We start from the raw sequence: 21995 nt of genomic DNA on the forward strand, positions 1-21995 counted from the left end.
TGAACTCGGCCGATAGAACCAAGCACATAGAAAGAAAAGAGAGTGCGTACACCACTGAAAGTGACATCGTCCGTTGACGTACGATGACGCCCGATAATAACCGATCAACCGACATAATCCGAACTTGTTCGGATTTTTCGTCCGTTGTCGGGTTGATGTATACATAGATATTGCTAAAAGCCTTTTCTTTGCAAAAATTGTCGGTATGAACTTTCAAAAATTTAAATTTCTTCAAAATATTCCATTGAAAACAATTATTATATGTACTTCAAGTGTCGCAAAGTCAGACTACATCAGACCGTCAGCGACGTCCTAGATCGGAATCAGTGTATGCAGACTATCGTCCGAGAAACTCGTCCGAGTAGTTCCGACCCGATGTCGGCGAATAATTCGGAGTTAGTGTACGCGAACGGTAAGTTTTAAAGCAAGTTAACGAAATTTTGTATGGAAAATTTCGTTTCGCTTCAGCAGCGTGCTAGGCTTAAAACTAGTAAAAAATTACATAAAAAAACATACATTTTAATATTTTCTAAGCGACCAACAACTGCTACTACCTCTGCGAACTGTCAAATGTAAATTGGCAGTCTACAAATAAAAAGCGGATTCCACAAAGCTACGAACAAATAATTCGCTCGAATTTAACCTCAATTTTAATTTAACATCAATTTTTGTACTATAGTACGTAGGGCTCTGCAACTACTTAATACTCATATAAAAATGTCAAATGCAGCGATTACACATTAGAGATTAATAGACGCAGGTAGAACATCCAAAATGAATGGGACTTTATTTAGCTTAAACTGTAAACTTTGAAGTTTCGACTAAGCAAATCTCTATGAATATGTCCCAATAACTTTAAAATATCTTTTCCAATCGTGATCCATGTGCCAAAAAAAAAATCAATTTTTTTATCCAAATCTGAAATACCCCATAAAAAAATTTCCCTTTTCCTCTGTCACATAAGTATGTTCATACCCTTAATAAAAAATAGTATTAAAATCTCTTGCACCACAGCAACTCTGTTTGTACTGAGAAACGTCATTCGGCCACGTCAGCCCCAACCACTTGACAAAAATCCAAATCAACCAATCAAAATTCAACAAATCAGTAGAAAATTTTTAATATTCCAGAAAAAACTACGCTTCAAAGCAAAAGAAGTCTCATCTTTCTGACCAACGCAATAAAATAATAGCAAAGAAAAAACACAAGTGAAAATAGCCCCCTTTTTTTTCATAATTTGATTTTAAAGATTATCCCGGGGAAATGAAAAGAAACAAGCAAACAACAAAGTTCCATTGGATAAAACTATACAAACCATAGTCGTCAAAGAACACAAGTTACAAAAACCTTGTATCATTTGGATGTGCATATAAAAATAATATAATGTTAAAATTTATTTAACATTGTATTCTCTTGATTTGTTTTAAATTGAAAAAAAGAAATAAAGAATAAAAAAAGAAACAACAATGTCCACTCCAGTTTTTATGACCGTACCAAAGTACGTTGCTATTTCACCAAGTCCTTTGACCAGGATCAACACCCAATCTCCAGCCATGTCCATTGGAATGCAGTCGTCGGTGTGCTCTGAGTCATCATCGGATGATTCTTCTGCATTCCGTGGCAAGAAAAGACGATTGGATCATCTATCTTGGGAGGAAAAACTACAAAGGAAGTAAGTTTATTTCATTGATTTTGGCCAATATCTTTTTCCTTTCATTTCTTTATTTAGAAAATTAAGCTATTTACAAAACTACTTTAAATATAATCATAAATAAATAAAAAATAAATCTTAGTGGAGTGACGTAAAGCATAAAATTTGTAAAATCTTGAAATCCAGGGAAAGTCAATTAGACCACACTGCGTCAACATCCGCAGTGCCCTTGAGATGATGATAGTCCGTCTGTTGTCACATCTTTCAGAAATGGTTTTTTTTCTCGATTTTGGTTCTCGGCCTGATGTGTTTTCGTTCGCAGGTGAGGTTAAATTTCGTGGGCAAGATCTCTCCCCCCCAATCTGGCTAGCTTAATGTCGCGTATCGTAAGCAGGTCACGTCCCTGGAACTTAACATTCCTTCCTTCCTTTTCCAAACACTTCCTTTCCAAATTTCCTGCTTTACAGCCCTATTCTGCTATTCGATTCACGTGAATCGAAAGATTTAATTCATTAACCACGTCGAATTGTCTTCGATAAACTTATGTCTTTCGATAGTAAGACGTTGATTCTGCTTGTTTTAGTAGTCCTCAGACAAATTTTTTTGTGAAAATTTAATTTTAGCCGCCATTTAGACGCATGTTATTTTAGACTTTCACGTGAATCGAATAACAGAATAGGGCTGTTATCCTTTTTCGGTTTTTCCTACCTAACCGACCTACCGATACCTCCTCCGCTCCTATTGTCTTGCAACAAAATGAAAAAAAAAATATGAAATAACAAAGTTAAAAACAAAAAAAATGACCGCTGTCGATTACAACAATTTTTAACCACAATTTACTGAAAAATTAGTACCGTTTAGACATTCCATATAAATACGTCCAATCGAAATTGCTGTCTCATTTAAGATTTTGCTCAAACTTTGTGAGGATTCTTTCTAGGACTGTAAGATACTAATACTAAATCTGTGTTAAAGTGTGGACTTTTGAAAAATGTCATTATGTTATTTATATTTTTGCTTCTGAAAACTTTTCTATTTAAGATGTTTTTTTGTTTAAAACGACATTTAAATCTAATAAATAATTTTTTTTGAGTAAATTTAATTTTAATTTTAATTTTAGAAAATTTGGTTATTTAACTGAATTTTTGTGATTTTTGACTGACTCCAAAACTTTGGCTATTATATTTACCAAATATTAAATTTTCATATCCTTATGCAAAAGTTCAAGGTATTGAGTTTTTGAAAAAATTCCATTTTTATGCTATACCTAATTTCTCATAGTTTGACTAAAGATAGAAATATGAGATTTGCAGTGTATTTGGTTCTAATCTTCAAATAATAGTCCTGAGAATAAAAGTTGTATTGTTTGCATATCTTCTAAGTTTACCGCATGTTTAAAAAACACAAAAACGCTAAAAAGGCAAAATATATGCTATGAAATTCACAGTAAACTTAGTTCTAATTGTTAACTATAAATTCTGAAAATTTCATTTTGTTATTCAAATATTGTCTTTGTTTGACGCTTGTTTAAAAAACAACCAAAACGCCAAAAACACTAAAAACACAAAATAAAACCATATTTAAAGCTATGATTTCACTATGTTTGAAATGAGATATGAATATGAAATTTACAGTGCATTTAGTTTGTATTCTTTGCTGTAAATTCTGTTATTTTAAATAAAAAGAAAAAAAAAAACAACAAAACCAACAAAAAACTTTTAAAACGCATTAGGTATCTTATTTTTGATGAATTCATGGATATCAATCAATTTTAACCATAAAAACAAAATGTTTACAATTTACATTGGTACCCCTTTTTTATGAGCTTTTTCTTTTTAATAATCGGTTTCAAATAACGATTAAGAAACCGAAACGATTTATATTTAAACAAATTTCTTCACCTAGCATAACCTCAAAATTAGCAAATTTTTTTTTGACTTTCTAACTGTCATATGTATTTCAAAAACGGGAGCTGATTGGATTTTTCTGAATTCGGCTTCAAATTCAACACACCTAAAACCTTTTGAAAAGTATAGTTTAGTTTAGTTATTACAAAGTTATAGTTTTGCCTTTAGGCCTGCATTAACAACACCCAAAATCTGCCGTTCTCCTTTCTAAAATATAACTTTAAACTAATATAACTATATAATAATTTTTTTTTTAATTTTTCTATTATATACTATTAAAAACACATTTCCAAAGTTTATATAAAGATTCATTTGGCCGTAGCGAGGTAATCCGTCGGAACGGAAATTCTCCGATTTCATACGAAATATGGTTCGAGGTGTGTTTCCGACAGGTAAAAACTGTCCGATTCCGATGAAATCGAACAAAATCCGCTCCGACGGATTACCGCACTAAGCCCGATTGACTTCCCCTTGATTCCGAGGTATAAATCTTATGGCACTCTACTATCTATTAATTTCATGATCACTTTTTACAAAAAAAAATTGGCTAAGCTTATCCTCTATCATTTACTGGTATAGTTTCAAAAATAATATATACTTTTAATCGAACTTGTTTTTTGAGTTAACACTAGAAATTTATTCATCCGCAACATTGCTTTTTGGTCTTGCGCACCTTGAACTTTATCAGAAATATTTTTTTTGTTTTTAACATTGTTTGTTTCAATTTTAAACTTATCACGCACAATTCCATAACTCTGCCAATCAGCATCTTCATTTGACCAAGTGAACTAACAAATTTTATATTTTCTCTTATAGAAAACTAAAGAATCATGTAGCAGCTCAGACATCCCGTGACCGTAAGAAAGCTCGCATGGAAGAAATGGAACAGACTGTCAACGAACTTACAGATCAGACAGAAATGTTGAAAAACAAATGCGATAGCCTCCAAGCTATCAATGAAACACTTTTGGCCAAAAACCAGAAACTAGACAAGGAAGTTGAATACTTGAAAGTACAACTTAAACAACTACAAAGCGCACAACAACAGCAAGCATCTTCTCAATCGTCGCAAAACACGTTGGTGGATTGTGTTGATTTTGATTCCATTCTCAAAGGATCTGCAGTATCCCTATTTTACCCTCTGCCGCAGGGAATGAAGGAATCTCAATCAGTGACACAAGACAACCAACACAAACAGCGCCCACGACGATCCCCAGTAGCCTTCAACGAGAAATCAGTTGCAGCTCTGTGGAAAATTGTGGCTCTTTGCCTTCTCTACAAGACATGTTCGAAGATTTCGACTCCACTAAATTGGAAGAGCTTGCCGAAAGCCTACTCGCAGATATCACTGCAGACATGGAAGGAAGCCATCCACAAGGCCACACAGATGCTACCCAAGATGCAGGCATCGCAGAGCGATTGTCTGGATCAGTGGTGGGGACCACATCAGAAATCATGGAATCCGGCGAATATACCAACAGCAGCAGCTGCAGCGACAGTGGTATCTGCTTGAATAATACCGACCAAATAGAATCGTCATCACTTATAAACACAACACAACAACAAGAGCAACCACCAGTTGACACTGGTGAAACTATATACGGGACCTACGATGAAAAAACGAACTCCATCACCATTGTCGTTGGTGATGCTGATGATGCAGTCGCAATGAATGAAGCTTGCGAAGAAGTCTATTGCGAGGGAGAGGAACCACCTAAGAATGAAGAAACCATAGAATGTGGCATGACTTCGGATGATATTGAAGAGGATGATGATGATTTCGATACTGGATTCTTATCATTGACTTCATTGGATTCAAGGAAAAATTGTCTAAAGAGTCCGCTATCGATACATTCATACTCAGATCCGGGATATGAGTCTATTGGATCACCACAGAGTGATATTGGATCAACGATATCAACGTTTGATGAAATGGCTTGGACAAGCAGCATAAATGAGCTGTTTCCATCGTTGCTTTAAAGCATCAAGTCAAATATGGTAGAAATGAAAATGGATATTAAATTTAATTTATATATTTTGTTTGTACCCGTTTTTTGTACACAAAAATTTAAACTTTCCCCGTACATGACGCTTTAAAAATTAAGAAACTAATTTATATTTTATAAAAAATACTGTTATAATTGTAAGGTCCTTGTAAATAGTAGATGCTAAGAATTGATTTTTTTAAGAATCTAAATACTAAGTTGAAGTAATTCTAAGTTGTTGTGTTTTAAGTGATAATTGATAATATATAAAAAAAAATAAAAGAATATTTTAGACAAAACATATTTTTATTTGTTTGTTTATTACAAATCATGTAATCAGATTCCCATGAAAAATCTATTTCCTATATTAACTCAGAGGAAAGCTCTTGAGCATAATATTTACCCTGTCATGTTGGTCATTCAAGTTATCTCTTATTAATTTCATTTGCGATTAATGACATCACATGATTGCAATGGAATGTATAGTACCTACACACAAAATTTAAACCAAATCGGTGATAAGATATCTCATCGTATCGATCGATGATGACTATGAAAATTTCTATTTATTGTGATGTGGCTCTGGAGATAAGCATTTTTAAATTAAAAGGGGATTCACGTTTTAGATTATTTGAAACATAGTAATTAGTAATGATAATGAAGCATTGAGACTAGCAGTAGCGTTATACTCATTTGTTTATTTTTGTAATTGGGTTATTCTACTATTAGTTCTTTTTTGTCTTGAATAAATATATTCAGCCCTAGTCTAAACGAAAACTTAAGGCGAAGTGTTTTTGAGAAAAAGACTCCCCATTAAAAAGCTTCCCCGAGTTTTCATTCCGAAAAGAGTTGATTTAATTTAAGTTGCATCATTTCCGCATTAAAACAAGTGTAGTTTAGTTTTCGTTGAAATAATACAAATATTACTACTTTCCTTGTAACGATTTAGGAAGTTCTAAATCTGATTTAAGAAAAATTTTATAATTTTGAATACTCCCCCCCCTTTACCACCCTCTTGTTATTTATTTTTAGATTCAACTGTATTCATCATTTTCCAATGTTGGTATTTATTGCATCAGATAAAAATGATGAAAACATGATTTTTTATTTGTAAAGGTAATTTATGTTAAAGGTATGACTCATCGTATCGTGATGGTATTTGATGTCATTATGATGAAATGTAAACAAATTGGTTGCTTTTGTTTGTTTATAATAAAATTAATTTAAAATTGTTTTGTGTGTACTATTTTTGGATCGTAAATATTTGTATATTTTCCTTTTAAAGCATAATTCCGTTGAGAAGAAATTGAAGCGCTTGATATAAGAATTGAGAGTTTTGCAAGTAGGTACCAGAAGTACAAATATTAGCAACCCTATTCTGCTATTCTAATCGCGTCGCTTGAGACTATCTCAGATTTTTGAATCCCAGTGAATTTTATGGTGATTTTTGAAGCTCTATGTCTCATGTACTACTCATGCTAAGTAGCTGAAATTTTCTGAAGTAATTGCTTTGGACTAGCTTAACAAATATTACGAGTTTGAAGTTTTTGGCCTGAGTTGGGTCATGAAAATAAGGGTGTAGTGGCCAAGTTGGTATGGAACATGGCTGGGGACTACAGTGCCCCTCGATATATAGGAACATGCGGTGCCAGCACGGAACTTGTTACAATCGGTTTAATTCTATAAAATTCGAGCAGTGGCAATACCTAATTTGTAATTTGATACTGTCGATCGTTCTTTATTGAAAACTTTCTTCGATTTAAACAAATAAGATGCTACTGATACTCAATTGTATTGATTCAGTGATGCTTTTTTAAAGCATTCTAAAGTTAATAGCTATGAAACTTTGTTGAAACAAAAACCTTTAAATTTGTTTCATTGCAAATTGAGATTTTTTTTACATTTAAAAAATGTCTGGTATTATAAAAATGTTAGGAAGCATGAGTGATGAACTGAATTTTCTGAAATAAAATCATTTGTTGGTGGTATTTTCCTTAAAATAATTTTTTTTTAGCCCATGTTTGTTTTTACTTGCGATATAGGTACTATAGGGCAAGTTTAGGATTCGTAAAAAAAATCGAACTCGAGATAACAATTTTACATGACATTACGATGATGGAGAATGCCAAAAAAGTGGGTCCGGCAATTCTGTCTGTCTGTCTGTCTGTCCGTCTGTCTCTATCTGGAGCTGCAGCCTAAACGAGTGAAGTGATTTTCTTCAAACTTGGTAGTTAGCAGTTTTTGGTGATTCCCTAAAGGGGAAATTGAAATTTTTTTTTATGACCAAAACTAACGGTACCTGCCATATAACGGAAATAGAAAAGTTAATTTTTTTTATTAAAATTTTTTTGATTAAAATTTTTGTGTGTAATACTACACATAAGGGCCAACTTTTTAAATAAAAAAATATTTTTTGTACCGTTATTAACGGTACCTGTCATAGAACGGTTTTTTTCGTTTCTGAATATCTCGTACAAAATTAACCCGATTTAAATGAAAATTTTTATACAAAAGTGTGTAAGTAAAGATAATATTAAAATTTTAGAAAATTTTCAAAAAACGCATTTTTGGTTTTTTAAAAAATATTTCAAAATTTTTTTTTGAAAAATCAATTTTTTGAAAACGGATCAATGAAAAATTTTGAAATTTAGTTTTTATGTGTAAATTAATTATTTCTTCAAAATGGCATACCAACTTTTTTTTTGAAAAATGTTAAAAAAATTTTATATATAAAAAATTATTTTTTTAAAAAACGGCTCCTACAATTTTCAAAATTTTTTTTTCTAAAAATACCTTTTTATACGAGAAATAAAATGGCATATTTGTTTTTTTTTTTTTAAGATATTTTAAAACGGAGTTTTATTAATTATAAAAACAGATTTAATTTTTTTATACTACTTATGAAATTTCTTCAAAATATCGAATTTTAAATTTCTTGAATAAAAAGCTTTAACATTATAGTTACTTTAAGCATAAGAGCAAGTACGTGCGACCCCAGTCGTGCAATTTATTTCTTTTTAACTTTATTAGTTAAAAGGTCATGATAGCGTAGTAACTCATACAAAATGAATGTTTTATTTAATTTTTTTGGCGCATTAGCACATACTTAAAATTTCGTTTTCATTCCGGATGTAAAATTGCCCATTGCGGATTTGTACCTATACCAACAAGCTTTCTCGAGCCAGCTCTATCCTTGGACATAAGCTTCAACGGCATGTTGATTGAGGTCCCTTCCACTTGCGTGAGCAACCTAGGACGAAGTTTTCGTCCACTAAAGTTGAAAACTTTCGGACTATAGCATTAGTTCACTTTTTTCCAATACATATATTGAATAATATTGATCTCCTACTTAAAGGGAATTGCTATTTTGAAAGAAAGTACTTTTGTAAAAAGCATTAAACAAATCTATAACAAGTAATCAAGAGTATATTTCTAATTAAATAACGGTCACTTTAATATTTTAATATCTTCTCTATGCTAGTCGCTGTGTAGCTTCTTTCGCTGTAACCGTCGATATTGTAAGTGAAATTGGTTTATTAAAAGTTTCAACTAAATCCGATGTAACACGTTCTGTAATTTGTTTCAATTTACCATTAGCCTCGCCACATATAAGTCGTTCAATACGCGCTGTTGGACAAATCACCTGAACCGATGCATAAATAGTATCTAAAATTAGAAATTTTAAGTTGAATTTTGCTATTGATTCAAATTAATCGAAAAAAATCTTACTTTTTTCTTCGCTATAGTACTCCATTTGACTCTTAAGATTATATGGAATTTCTTGTGGCAAATAATCCAATAACCTAGCTCGTACACTTTCTACAATAAGATCGACTGGCGGTTGATCTGTGAAAACATCACTTGAGTATTTCCATGGACTGGGTTTTGCATTGCGCGCAAGATAGCTCTGGAAAATTAAATAAATAGAAGGTATTCAAGATAAGAAAGGCTATTAACTTAATTATAATTATTATAAAGTAGTAAGATGTGATAGTATCTCATCTCATACTGGGGGAGTACTTTTCTTTATAAAGCAAGACTGGCAAGTGAAAGAAATTTCTAAGGTAGCATTGAATAAAATGATTTGGTGGTTAGTGATTAAAGTGCAAAGACAAAATATAAGTATGATGATTTTAGTGGCTGTTTATAGATCACCACACAAACAAAATTCACCAGAAAACATTTTGTGTGACTTTTTTATAGACCAAATTAAAGAGTTATGTATGTTCTAATTATACCTATGTTAGCATAGATTGGTTTTAAAACAATTCATACAAAAAACGAATTTGTGAAATCATTTCAAATGTTTCTTTTAAACAAATTGCATCGGAACCAACGAGACTCTCCCAAAATTCTTCTACTTTCGAAGTGAGTTGATAAACAATGAAATAACAAGTCTAGTTTATAGTAACCAAAACGAAACTTCGAAATCATTCAGTCAGAAAATTAAAGCGGCTATGAGTAAGATGATGATCTCAAAAACAATAAATTCGAAAAATTGCAATATCGGTTGGTTTAATCAAAACTTATTTAATATAAAATTTAAAAAAATTCAACTTCATCAAAGAGCGGTTTGGACAAATACATAGTGCTGAAGACTGGAATAGTTATGGGTTATGTAGAAACAAGCACGTAAGTGATGTTCAACTAGCAAAAAATAATTTCATTGCCAAAAAATTGGATCAACCCAACGATTAAAAAACAATGTGGAGGACAATAAAATCGCTTGTCCCTAATGAAGAAAAAAGTGACTAAATTATATGTGAGAACAGAACTATAAGAAACAAGAAAGAAATAGCTGACAAGTTAAATAAAATACCTTTTGAGATACACACAAATTTAATTGATATAAACAGTGAAAGCTTACTTAAGTTCAAATTAATAAATATAAGTGAGTTAAAATATATTATGAAACATGAACGGTAAAAAAAGACTACAACGGTTTGTCAACTAGGATGTTATTAAGTGCTATGGACATTGTGGGGCCTTATTTTTTGACTGTCTTTACCAATTCCCTACACATTGAAAAACTGAAGTATATGAAAAAAAAAAGATTGTAGTTGCTGTTTTTTTAGACCTTCAAAGAGCATTCGAAACCATCCACAGACACATACTAGGTAGTTCAGAAACTGAGAAGATATGGTATTGATATTGAAGGAGTACAACTAGAATGGTTTAGGACCTGGAAAAGGTTCTAAGACATTCGAATACTAGAATGTTTGCAGATACGAGTGTGTATATATGTACGTTTCGGGAAACACAGCATCATTGCACTTTATGCTGATGTATAAAACACCTAGAATTCTACTTCAAAATTAATAAATTAAAAATTAATGTTAAAAAATCAAAACCAATAAATTAATAGTGATTCATCTAAAAATATAATATTAATCAATGAAAATAATATTGAAAAAGTTAATGAAATCAAATACTTGGGAGTAATTTTAGATAGAGAGCTAAGTTTCCAGAAGCATATAAATTATTATATTTGTAACAAAATTGCAATCAAGATAGACTTTTTCCAAAGAATTAGAAATAGATTATTGCCAAGTTGTGCAATAAAAATTTATAATGTTATGATTAAGCCACATTTTGAATATTGTTTAACATATTAGTTTTAGGTAATAATCAATTGACTGAACGGTTACAAAAGTTACAAAATCGCGAAATGAGGTGTATTTTAATGTGCAATAGGTTAACAACAATACAATCAATGCTTAATACCTTCCAATGGCTTACAATAAATCAGGGAACAATGATGAATGTACTTATATTTATATTTAAAATAAAAAATAATATGCTGCCAAATTATTTATTTAGGCCCATTTGCTGAAACGAGTCTTAAATATTTATGTGAAACATAAACCCTTAAATTGTACATAGTGGTTTGCACGAACTCAAAATTGGGTCATAAATTGATCTAAGTTTGACATAACTTAGGGTGAAGAAATAGTAGAACTTAAGGATTCTATGTTCTATTTAATATATTTTATTGGCCAAAACTGAAAGAACGCGGCTTCAAAAATTGATGTATGTGGTAAAAAAGGAAATATATTTTCAATTAAATATATATTTACTCACATTCATTAGCATTAACCATTTACCGATGGTAAAATTTACAACACACATTTTTGAAACACTGTTCACTTTTTGTTTTTATATAGGTCATATTAATTTTTGTCAAACAAAAATATTTTTAAAACAAATTCTGTCAAATAAATAATTTTTTTTATTAAATTAAATACACTTTTATTGCCACGTACACTATTTAACACTTTTTTTCTGCAATTAAAATTGCCAAAATAATAAATTTGTTAAATTATTCCCGGTAAATTGCTCAAAAACAATTCAAATTAACTGACGTTTGTGTCGTTTGACATTTTAATTTGTAGTTCTCAGCGATTTCTCGCATGAAAGTAAATCGTTACTAGGATGAACATAAATATTTTTTAGAAACTTAGAATAAACTAAGTAAAACATAAGAGTTATGTTCGTCCTATCTAAGATTAGAATTTATGACTAGTATGAGCAAATGGGCCTTAATAAACTAGTTTATGTATCAGATGTGCAACCATATCAGTTAAGAAACAGAGGTGATTTTAGACTACCATTTTTGTCAACTAGTAGATTTCAGAATATATTGCTTCATAAATGTTTAAAATTATTCAATCACTGGTCAACAAGGTTTTTGCCACAAGGACCAAAATATTAGGCTGTGTAGTTCGCGAACGAACTAGTTCATCTTCGTGAACTAGTGAACTTAGTTCACATACTTAGTTCAATTTAGTTCGCAAATAGCGAAAAACATTTGTTTCAACAAACTAAACAGCAACCTAGAGCCGTTGTAATATGACATTACAAAACAGCTTGCGCTCACCTTACATTATAATTTTTTTAATATATTTTTTGGGTGAAAGGAAGTCCCATCTGTATAGGGAATTTTAAAATTTGGTCCTTGTCTCCTTGTCTTATACGACGATAGCGCCCTTTTAACCCGACAAACGTTTAAAGAAGGGGTGCAGAAACCAAAGTGCATATGAAATTGCATCCAATTCTTTTTTCAGCTTTGTTTAATTCCTTGGTCCTTGCATTACTATGATTTTGATTTAATGAAAGCAAAACGTACTTCTTCCAGACTTTCGTCAGGAACCAGAAAACTCGACAAGTATATGAACGAAATTAAGATTTTTTATAGAAAATAAAATATGTACATATCTGTTATTTGTAGGTTGTAGCTATTTATTTTGTTATGTAAAATGTGCCAATTTTACATAAATTTGGATACAGTTTGTACAAACTAATTTTTTTTTAATTGTAACAAAACCGGAGTGATTAAAATAAATTGAACTAAAATGAACTAGTTCAGTAGCGTGATTTGAACTAAAGTGATCGATCACTCAAATGAACTAAAGTGCCCAACTCTAGAAAATATACTTTTTCGAATCGAATCCAGAGTCAGAAAAGTTTGATTGACCTCCGTTCTTGAGATATTCTTCTTCTTCCTTTTTCTCGGCGCTGTTATGATCTCGATGTCGAGGGGATCATAACTATCCCACGTAACTGCTTCACACTAGTGATCCGCCTGTGGGGTCCGCCGGGTTGACCTCAGAAATCGGCGGCAAGCCTCCCGGTTTTGTATTGTTCCATTTCTAAGGCCAACTGAATGCTGGTGGTTTTGCATTTGCTTGTACCAGGAGTTTTTAGGCCTACCTTTCTTTCTATTTCGTGTTGGAACGTTGTATGATATTGCTTTTTTGACGGGGTTCTCAGGATCTCTCCTTTGAACATGGCAATACCAACTGAGTCGGTCGTGTTCAATTTTTTGGGAGATGGTGTTTTTAACATGAAGGCTTCCTCGGATCTTCGTACTTCTAATTCTATCAAGCTTTGTTACTCCTGCTGTCATACGAAGCATCTTCATCTCAGCTGCCGTTAACTTACTCTCATACTTTTTGTACATTGTCCAACATTGTGAACCGTATGTGAGTGCTGGACGCACAACTGCGGTGTAGAGTCTTCCTTTCAGCTTAGGGGGCATTTTTCGATCACAGAAGATGGCAGAATTTTCCCGCCACTTCATCCACCCTACGCTTACGCGATGATTGATATCGTCATCACAAGTACCTTCGTTATTTATCATAGACCCCAGATATTTAAACTTTTCACACTTGGGAAGCACTACACCATTCAAATAAATGTCAGGAATAGGCCGTTCTTGAGATATTACCGTTATAAAATGTCAAAAAACGTAATTTTGGCTATTTTCGAGTTTATGTTTTTAAGTGAGGTTATTCATTACAAAGAAATTTGAAACCTGTACCAGTAAGAAGTGGTTTCCTTCTTCCAAAATCTCTCCCATATCTCTTTTATTACCCGAGATATCTTAAGATTAAATAAGTCTTTGGCTCATAAATAGCACTGGTCAACCAAATTTAACTTTTTTTTTGCCACAAGAATCAAAATATACTTTTTTGAAGGAATCCAAAATCAGAAAAATTCTATTAGCCTCCGTTATTGAAATATTACCGTTGTAAAATGCAAAATAGAGGTTTATTTGTAACGGTAATATTTCAAAAACGGAAGCTAATAGAATATTTCTGATTTTTAATTCAAGTTCACCAACCCTCAAACCTTTAGACAAATATATTTATTTTGGTTCTTTTGGCAAAGATCTTGTTGACCAGTGACTTAAACTTTAGATAAAGTTAAGTTTGTGTTTGGCTTATTAACTTAAACTTAAGAAATCTCGGGCAGTAAAAAAGATATAAACAGTTTTTGAAAGAAGAAAATAATTTTTCATAAGAACCGTTGCAAATTTGTTTGTAATAATTACCTCACATCAAAATATAGATAGCCTCGAAAACGGCCAAAAATACGTTTTTTTTTTGTTATTTTATAACGGTAATACATATCGCAAAAATGGAGACCAATCAAATTGTTTTGACTTCAGGGGGTCTATTACGTAATACGAAACGAGCGGCAAGTCAACGATACTGAAGTAAACGATAGTCACGACAAAGAGCGATTATGTAAAACGATAAAGTCGTTTGGCCAAACTCAACCGAAAAAAATATTTTTTTGAGGCTCACATCCATTCTACCAGCACACTGTGGGCTAGAACGCTATTTTAGCTGGAATTAATTATAGAAATTCTCGAAATCGTTGCAATTAAAGGCATTAAGTTGGTGTCGAATGATATAATAATGATAATTTTATGGCACAACCGATTCTAATGGTAAGAACAACACCACAAAAAAAGCGAGTTATTATGTAAAATGAGGTTTTCAAATTTTCAACACATATAAAATTGGTCTAAAAAACAAAAAATGGGTTCTTTGAAGTTTGAACGCATCAAATTCGAAAATGGTATCATTAAAGCGAACAAAAGTTGTTTTTACTTATAATGGAATATAAAATGTTAATGCAAATAAAAAAATCGTTATTTGAAAACATTCAACTCGTTTTCTTTTCATTGTAAGTGGTTTTTCTGAATATTTTGCTCCCTAAACTTTCTGAGTTACAGCGAAAAAAGTTTGCTCTTGTAGGACATAGTTTTATATAAAACATAAAGCCATATAGGCTAGCTACTTTTTAAAATTATTTCTAGAGTGTGCCTATGCGTGCCTTTTTTTTAAAGCTTAGGAACATACGTTTTATATAAAATCGGTGCTAGTAACATACTTTACTTTAAAATTTATACACAAAAGTTCAATATAATAACAATTTATTAGCAAATACTAGATTAGGATACATCACTCATTGATAAACTAGCAAAATTTTCACAATCAATCCGTTTAAAAAAAAAACACAGTAAACGAATATCTGGATAGAGGAAAAAGTGGCCTTTTTTGTTTTTATTTTCGAAAAATTGCTTTCGACTGTGTTTTTTACGTACCCAATGAATGTTTTGACCTCAACTTTGAATGAGAAATTATAACTAGTCCATTTATCTATCGAATGAGACCAAAATTATCAATTTTGGAAGAAGTTGACATTTTTAATTAATTCCAGCTAAAATAGCGTTCTAGCCCACAGTGCAGCATATAGAAGAATAATATGACAGCTTAACGAAAACGAAAGTTAAACGATAGGTATAGGTTTTATAAAATAGGGCCCCAGATTCGAGTTTAACATTCCAAAAACCTTCAGAAAAGTATATTTTGGTTCTTGTGACAAAAAAAGAGTTCAATTTTGTTGACCAGTGTAATCTATCAAATGAATTAAAAGTAGAAAATAATGTGATAATATTTAAAAAATGTTAATCTCATAATGTAAAAACTAATTATAGTTTATTGGTCTCAGTTTTTTTTTATATTAGTTGTTTTATCAAAATACTGTAAGTAATAGCTAAAGCTAAATAAAGAATCAAATAAAAAAAGAAATTAAAATTAACTTACAAGGATTTCATTCAAGCCATCGCCAATTATCGATGACACCATAAAGACATCAGAAAAATTACTCCACCCAGCTTGTTTCGTTTTCAAATCTGTCACCGGTGCAACGAATTCTCTGTTCTTATCATCTTTCTTGGGTGATTTCTTCTTCCCAGACAAAGTGTCATTTGTCAATTTCTTCACCAAATCAAGAAGAACTCTCTTCGATTTCAATGCATCGATTTTATTTAGTATCAAAAAACTTGGATAAGATGGAAATGCTTTCAAAGTATCAAGAACAGTTGGATGAAGTTCATTTCGGGTCCATGAATTGGAGATATCATGAACGACACCAATTATATCAGCTCGTTGGACAGCATCTCGATAGGCACTTTTGAAACTTTGATCTAAATTGTGTTTATTGATTTCCTTTTGAGTCACTAAGCCAGGAGTATCGTAGAATACTAACTGGGTATTGCCTGTTGTGAAAATGGCTTTGTTGGATTTGCGAGTTGTGTGAACTTTTGTGGATGTTGGACAAACCTTTGAATTCAAGTTAATACATATTCTTATTTGTATTTAATAAAACTTACTCTATGATGAATTAAATTATTTATAAAGGTACTCTTTCCAGCATTTGGTACTCCTATCACAGCAACATGCAAGGACATTTGTGAATTTTGATCAATTTCTTTACATAATGCTGATGACAGTGAAAGTTTTCTGGATCCAATATAGAGAAGATATGTTGGATGATTAAAATTTGTACAAATTGTTGGAAATTGAATGAATTTTTTAAATAAAATCGACATGTTTTTTGTGAAATTGGCCAGCATTGTATATATATTTCTATAGTACTATCATGAAGTCGAATTTAGTATTAGTTGATGTCGCCACTTTTTTGAGGTGGCGCTCAGTGTGTTTTTTTCATACAAATTCTGCTTTTTCAAGTCACCACTAGAGTTCCTAAGATCGTTTTACTTCATGATAGTACTATGGAAATATATATACAATGTTGGCCAGAAGTTATGTAGTTTTTTGTTTTGAGTTTTTTGACAGACTGAAAAAAAAACGACAGGTGACATAAATGTCAAATTGTTTAGAAAAGTTATAGCATTGCCAGATGGATGGAAAATAATACAAGAACTGAATTTTTACCTAGGGCCGTGTAGACCACAGTACTGTGTACTGTGGTGTAGACACTAGTTAGTCAGCTATTACATGAAGCCTCAAGAGGCTTGACTCTTTTTTCGAATTTTCTTTTGGTAATCATTCTGTGAAGCGCGTACTATTACACGATGCCTCTTGAGTCAAAGACTCAAATTTGACATTTCTCTTTTGATTTAAGTATTGTTGTTGTTGTATTCCACCAAGAAGCAAAAAGAAATGAAAGGGAATGTTGAAAAAAGAAAGAGTGGAAAAATAAACGTCAAAAAAGAGTCTCAGAATTTTGGCCCACGACTCTCCGGTCGGATAATTTTTTGTTTTATCTTCTTTCTCTTTTGCACTCATTACTTTTGAAAACAGGCGCGCCTCTTGAGGCTTCATGTAATAGCTGACTTAAGATTTTGAAATGGTTAAGCATAGTGCAGAGAGTACAAAGAATGATATAATAGGTGTGTTTTTTTGTTTATCTATATAGATTTTGTGCAAAAAAACGACATCGAGATTTTTGAAATGAAAACAATTTACGTGTTAATTACAACAAAAACTTTATCTGTATAGATTTTTGAAAAATCCAGATAATTATCCAGATTTTACTTTCTCTCGATAGAAAACAGTACTGCCAAGGTACATTACACTTATTAAATGTCAGATTCCAATAAACGACAGCTGCAGTTGACAGATATATGACAAAAAAAAATTTAATATTTAAAATTGAATTCAATTAGGAATAACAAACAACACAAATCAATGTAAGTATAAGCATATTTTTTGGAAAAAGATGAAAATTGTGCGATAAACTTTGGTTTTTTTTTTTAATTTAATAATTTTAGGATTCACGTGTTTGCATGAGTGCGATATCTTCCCCAAAATTAAAGAGAAAAACCGGAAAAGGAGATGGAAAGTAAATCAATTTATTCTTACAATGAGCTAGCGTATTTATCTTTTTTTTCTAGGAATTATTTCACAAAAGAAGAATTCTGTGTACTGTGCGCTTGGGTCTTAATCGTGTCGGTACCTTCAACCCTCACAGTCAAAATGTAATGTAAAATGTTCTTGGAATGCCCGCTCGTTTGCGAAAACGTCTATTCTTAGACGATCAACATGAATAAATGATAACAAAGCTCTTGTTGTTAATAAATTGCCTCATTAGAATGCCCACCACAAAAACAGTCTCTTACATTTTTAAAATGATACACGTCATGTATGTGCGCTGCGAAGAAAAGCAAATACAAACATACCTCCCGAAAAATATTCCCCCAGGAAACACTTTTCATCCCAAACAGCAGACAGCAACAAGCAAGACAATCCTAACATTGCATTATGCAGCTCATTCAACACCCAAAAATCCTTCAGCTCCCGTTGATGAAAAACCATTTTATAAGAGATCGCTTCACTGCGTTCAAACTTGGACGACATGTGCATGATAAGTGAAGTGTGGAAACAAATGGCATGTGAAAGTGGTAATTGTTTCAGAGCATCATTTAGCTCCCCAATTGGTTGCAGGTAATATTTTTATTGATTCTCCTTTTTTGGTTCGATATATTCCTTCTGTACTCTGCCTGCATTGATGTCGTTTTGTTTCTGTAGGACATGTCTTCTACAAATGGGTCTAAAGCCCCCATCGAGATCCCGAGAAAATCTGCATGAATCTTCTTCGCAATTGCTTTCCCCTCCTAAACAGTTATGCAGAGGGAGGAATTAAGGCAAAACACATGGATTCCCAACCCAACTTAACCAACCCTACAACTGGACATCCGGGTCTGAACAACTCGAGTACAGCAGACTTTTTAAACTAAGTTTATCCATGTATTATATTTGTTTATATTTTATAACTTTGTCATTATTATTTAACGTCAGACCCCCTTTGTGCCATCAAAATTTTAAATGTATCTTAGAAATAAGTTATTTAATTATTAAATTGCAAATTGGAAAATTAAAACGTAATTTGCTTTTTCTCATTAAGATTTATCTGACAAGTTTCCAATCCGATATGAAAATTAATTGAACAAATTTGTGCGCGCCTCACTGCATAATCTCGGAACTGCAACATCAGACTTACAAAATGTTTCCATAAAAAATTCAACACATAACTTTGTATTAGTTTTTAGAAATAAATACTCAAAGAAAGAATTACTCAGCTTTTGACTAAATTTACCTATATATTTATTTAACATTTAACATTTTTGTTTCATGTTTTTTTTTTTTTTCATAAGTAGGTACCTACTCAGTAAATACTCTTTTACTAATTTTCATTATCATACATACACAAAAAAAAAAAAAAAAAAAATCACCGATGCCGAGGGCACTTCGGTATTCCATAAATCAAGGCGACCACTGCCGTCGACAGAAGCGAACAAGGCGGGATGAATTGGAGACCATAACATAATTTGAATTTTCTTCAAATGAATATAATGGTTTAGTGTCCTACAAGTAAATACAAAAAATGTAATACATATTGGTCGTTATAGTAGATATTAAATTTCACCTTAAGACTCCATAACTTAATTGTCCAATCAATGAACGATGTAAGAAACAAATCATCAAAATCTGTTGTAGATTGATTTGGATGAGTTGATATTCCCGTCACTGGACCCAAATGTTTCTCATAGACTTCAGACACACCCGAACGTATTCCATGTCGATAAGCTTGAGTAGAAACAACAATTTATTTATAAGCAAATGGAAAATCACAACAAACTTTTACCATAATAAACATTGCCATCTTCACTACCCATAACCAGATTGTTAATCTCATTCGATGGAAAGGACATGCAACTGATAGAAATTGGGTTCGATTGCCGTGGCTGCAATTCCAGTGTATCTTGCGGCATCGACAACATATCCAAACTCCATGAGCAAAGCTTGCCATCGGCTGAGATCGATAACACATTGTCTGCATTCTGTGTGCCAACCATTTGCAAACAATACACTGGATGCGTATGTGCAGTTGCACTTAGAGGTGTCCTCTGGTCCTCTGGATGGGTGTGCGCTTTTCCACTCGATTATTCCATAATACAATATGACCGGAATACGTTCCACCGAGTATAAGGTTTTGATTGAATTTAGCAAAGCATGTTGACATAACGGCACTTTGACAATGGAATATATCTTCGGGTGTTTGTTTTTTATATTTTGTGTTCCAGACCATTACAACACCATCTGGTTCATTGTGACTCTCCTTAAAAAAGTTAGTGGGTTTTAGATAGAATCGTAGAAAAAAATACAAATGCAAACCTCATTATTGTGATATAAAACAACAACCAGTTCAGGAAAATGTGTTGACCAATCCATTGAAGTGATGCATCGATTCTTAGACCATCGGTCTTCGTGGAAATCTCGATTCAATGACAACCTAGCATGTGTCCTCTCATCGTTTGACTCCTATCACCACCTCCAATGTATTCGGTGTAGATGTCGACATTCTCAGATAGAGCCCTTTCGATGACACGTCCAGCGGGTAAAACAAACCTTTGAAAGTCCGCCGACAAGATGATCATCTGTTTTTGTTCTTCCGATAGTTCCTTAAGTGAAAGCACAAATGTTAAATTAATGTAAAGAGAGGAGAGAAAAAATTCACTTACTTTATTTTTCTCTTCAGGTTCTTTTTTGTATTCAAGTGGTGTTATGGCTGATGCAACTTCCTTCATAGTGGGCAAACCATGTGGTAGAATTCCTGGTGGTAGTTTGGAATGGAAACCATTGTCGATGTGTGGCAGCGATCTCTGTTCGTCATCTCCTTGGGCATCATAAGTAAGCATAGGTAAAACAGGAACAATTCTACGATTTTTTTGTTTGTTTTTTTTCTCTCATTTTGTTTAGAGCTTTGTTTTATTAAATTTTAATTTTTTAAATAAAAAAGCAAAAGCAAACTTTTTGACAGACAGTTGTCAAAGTTAATGTTCAGTGCTGCCAAACTTTAACACGGATTCCAAAAATCTCGATGTCGTTTTTTTGCACAAAATCTATATAGATAAACAAAAAAACACACCTAATATTTGATGTTGTTTTAACACCGTATATGGTACAATATTTGTATTGGTTTGCACTTTAGGTTTTTTTTTATTAGTTTTTTTTTAATTATTAGGTGTGTTTCTGGTCTTAACTGGACAAAAAAAACGCAGTCGGGGCTAAGCAATTTACATGTTAAATACAACAACACTTTAGCCCCGTGGGCTTAGTTGTTTAGCCCGGAGATTTCTCTGGGCTTAACTTTTTGAACAGTTTTAAATCTGTGCTACCAAACTATTTTTTTCGGAAATTGTTTAGAATTTGTTTACAAACGTGAAAACTCACGTTTGGAATGATAAAATGTATTTAACTAGGTTTACTAGCATACTTTATTGTATTTTTTTTTGTAAAACATACATGAAAATAAAGGAATAACTCGAAAGCGAAAAATATGACAACTCTGAATTTTTGTTGTGTTTTGTGTTTTCGGAACATTCAATATACAGTGCTGCCAAGATTTCAGGTTAAGCCCCGATGCGTTTTTTTTGTCCAGTTAAGCCCGGTGGTAATAAAAAACACACCTATTATTTTGCCTTATAGTACTAGGCTTTATAGCCAACAAATTCAGAGATCTTTTCGTCTCGTTCCAGCCTTAAGAAAAACACAAGAAACGAGCAATACCTTCATTCTGATCTTGTACATTAACATAAAAAAAATATTAAAAACACCAAACAGAGGGGCGGAGCACCAACTACCACATCAAAAATATAATAGTAAATAAAATAAATATTTTTATGTTTCTGTGGGAGGATCATATTTTGCTATAAAAGGGGTTGCCCCTTTCACACTCACATTGTTCAGTTGGGCCGTGGTCGTCGACGAGTTAACATCGGGAATCAGCTCCTGATGAAATTAGTAAGTGGTGTTTCATGAGACATGTCTCACGGGATATGTCTCATGAGAC

General features: G+C 32.3%; 2 protein-coding genes, 1 long non-coding RNA gene and 1 pseudogene across 3 annotated transcripts; 2 read left to right on the forward strand and 2 right to left on the reverse strand.

Moving 5' to 3' along the window:
• The first annotated feature begins 1086 nt into the window (after positions 1–1086).
• Positions 1087–5846, forward strand: LOC129919510 (uncharacterized). The gene is made up of 3 exons (XM_056000412.1): positions 1087–1672; positions 4375–4623; positions 4683–5846. Exons 1-3 carry the CDS (start codon positions 1467–1469, stop codon positions 5536–5538), a joined length of 1311 nt encoding a protein of 436 aa, XP_055856387.1. The 5' UTR covers positions 1087–1466; the 3' UTR covers positions 5539–5846.
• Positions 5847–8951: 3105 nt separating this feature from the next.
• Positions 8952–16743, reverse strand: LOC129919513 (GTPase Era, mitochondrial). Its single transcript, XM_056000416.1, has 4 exons — positions 16510–16743; positions 15941–16459; positions 9273–9450; positions 8952–9209 (listed from the first exon to the last, which is right to left on the reverse strand). Exons 1-4 carry the CDS (start codon positions 16726–16728, stop codon positions 9016–9018), a joined length of 1110 nt encoding a protein of 369 aa, XP_055856391.1. The 5' UTR covers positions 16729–16743; the 3' UTR covers positions 8952–9015.
• Positions 16744–17570: 827 nt separating this feature from the next.
• On the forward strand, positions 17571–18985 carry LOC129919516 (uncharacterized). Its single transcript, XR_008773082.1, has 4 exons — positions 17571–17832; positions 17914–17984; positions 18037–18586; positions 18671–18985. It is a non-coding gene; the product is annotated as an uncharacterized LOC129919516 (long non-coding RNA).
• Positions 18986–19323: 338 nt separating this feature from the next.
• LOC129919512 (cytoplasmic dynein 1 intermediate chain-like) lies at positions 19324–21023 on the reverse strand (annotated as a pseudogene).
• Positions 21024–21995: the final 972 nt, after the last annotated feature.

The sequence above is a fragment of the Episyrphus balteatus genome, chromosome 4, assembly GCF_945859705.1.
Source record: "Episyrphus balteatus chromosome 4, idEpiBalt1.1, whole genome shotgun sequence".
Taxonomy (NCBI): Eukaryota; Metazoa; Arthropoda; class Insecta; order Diptera; family Syrphidae; genus Episyrphus; species Episyrphus balteatus.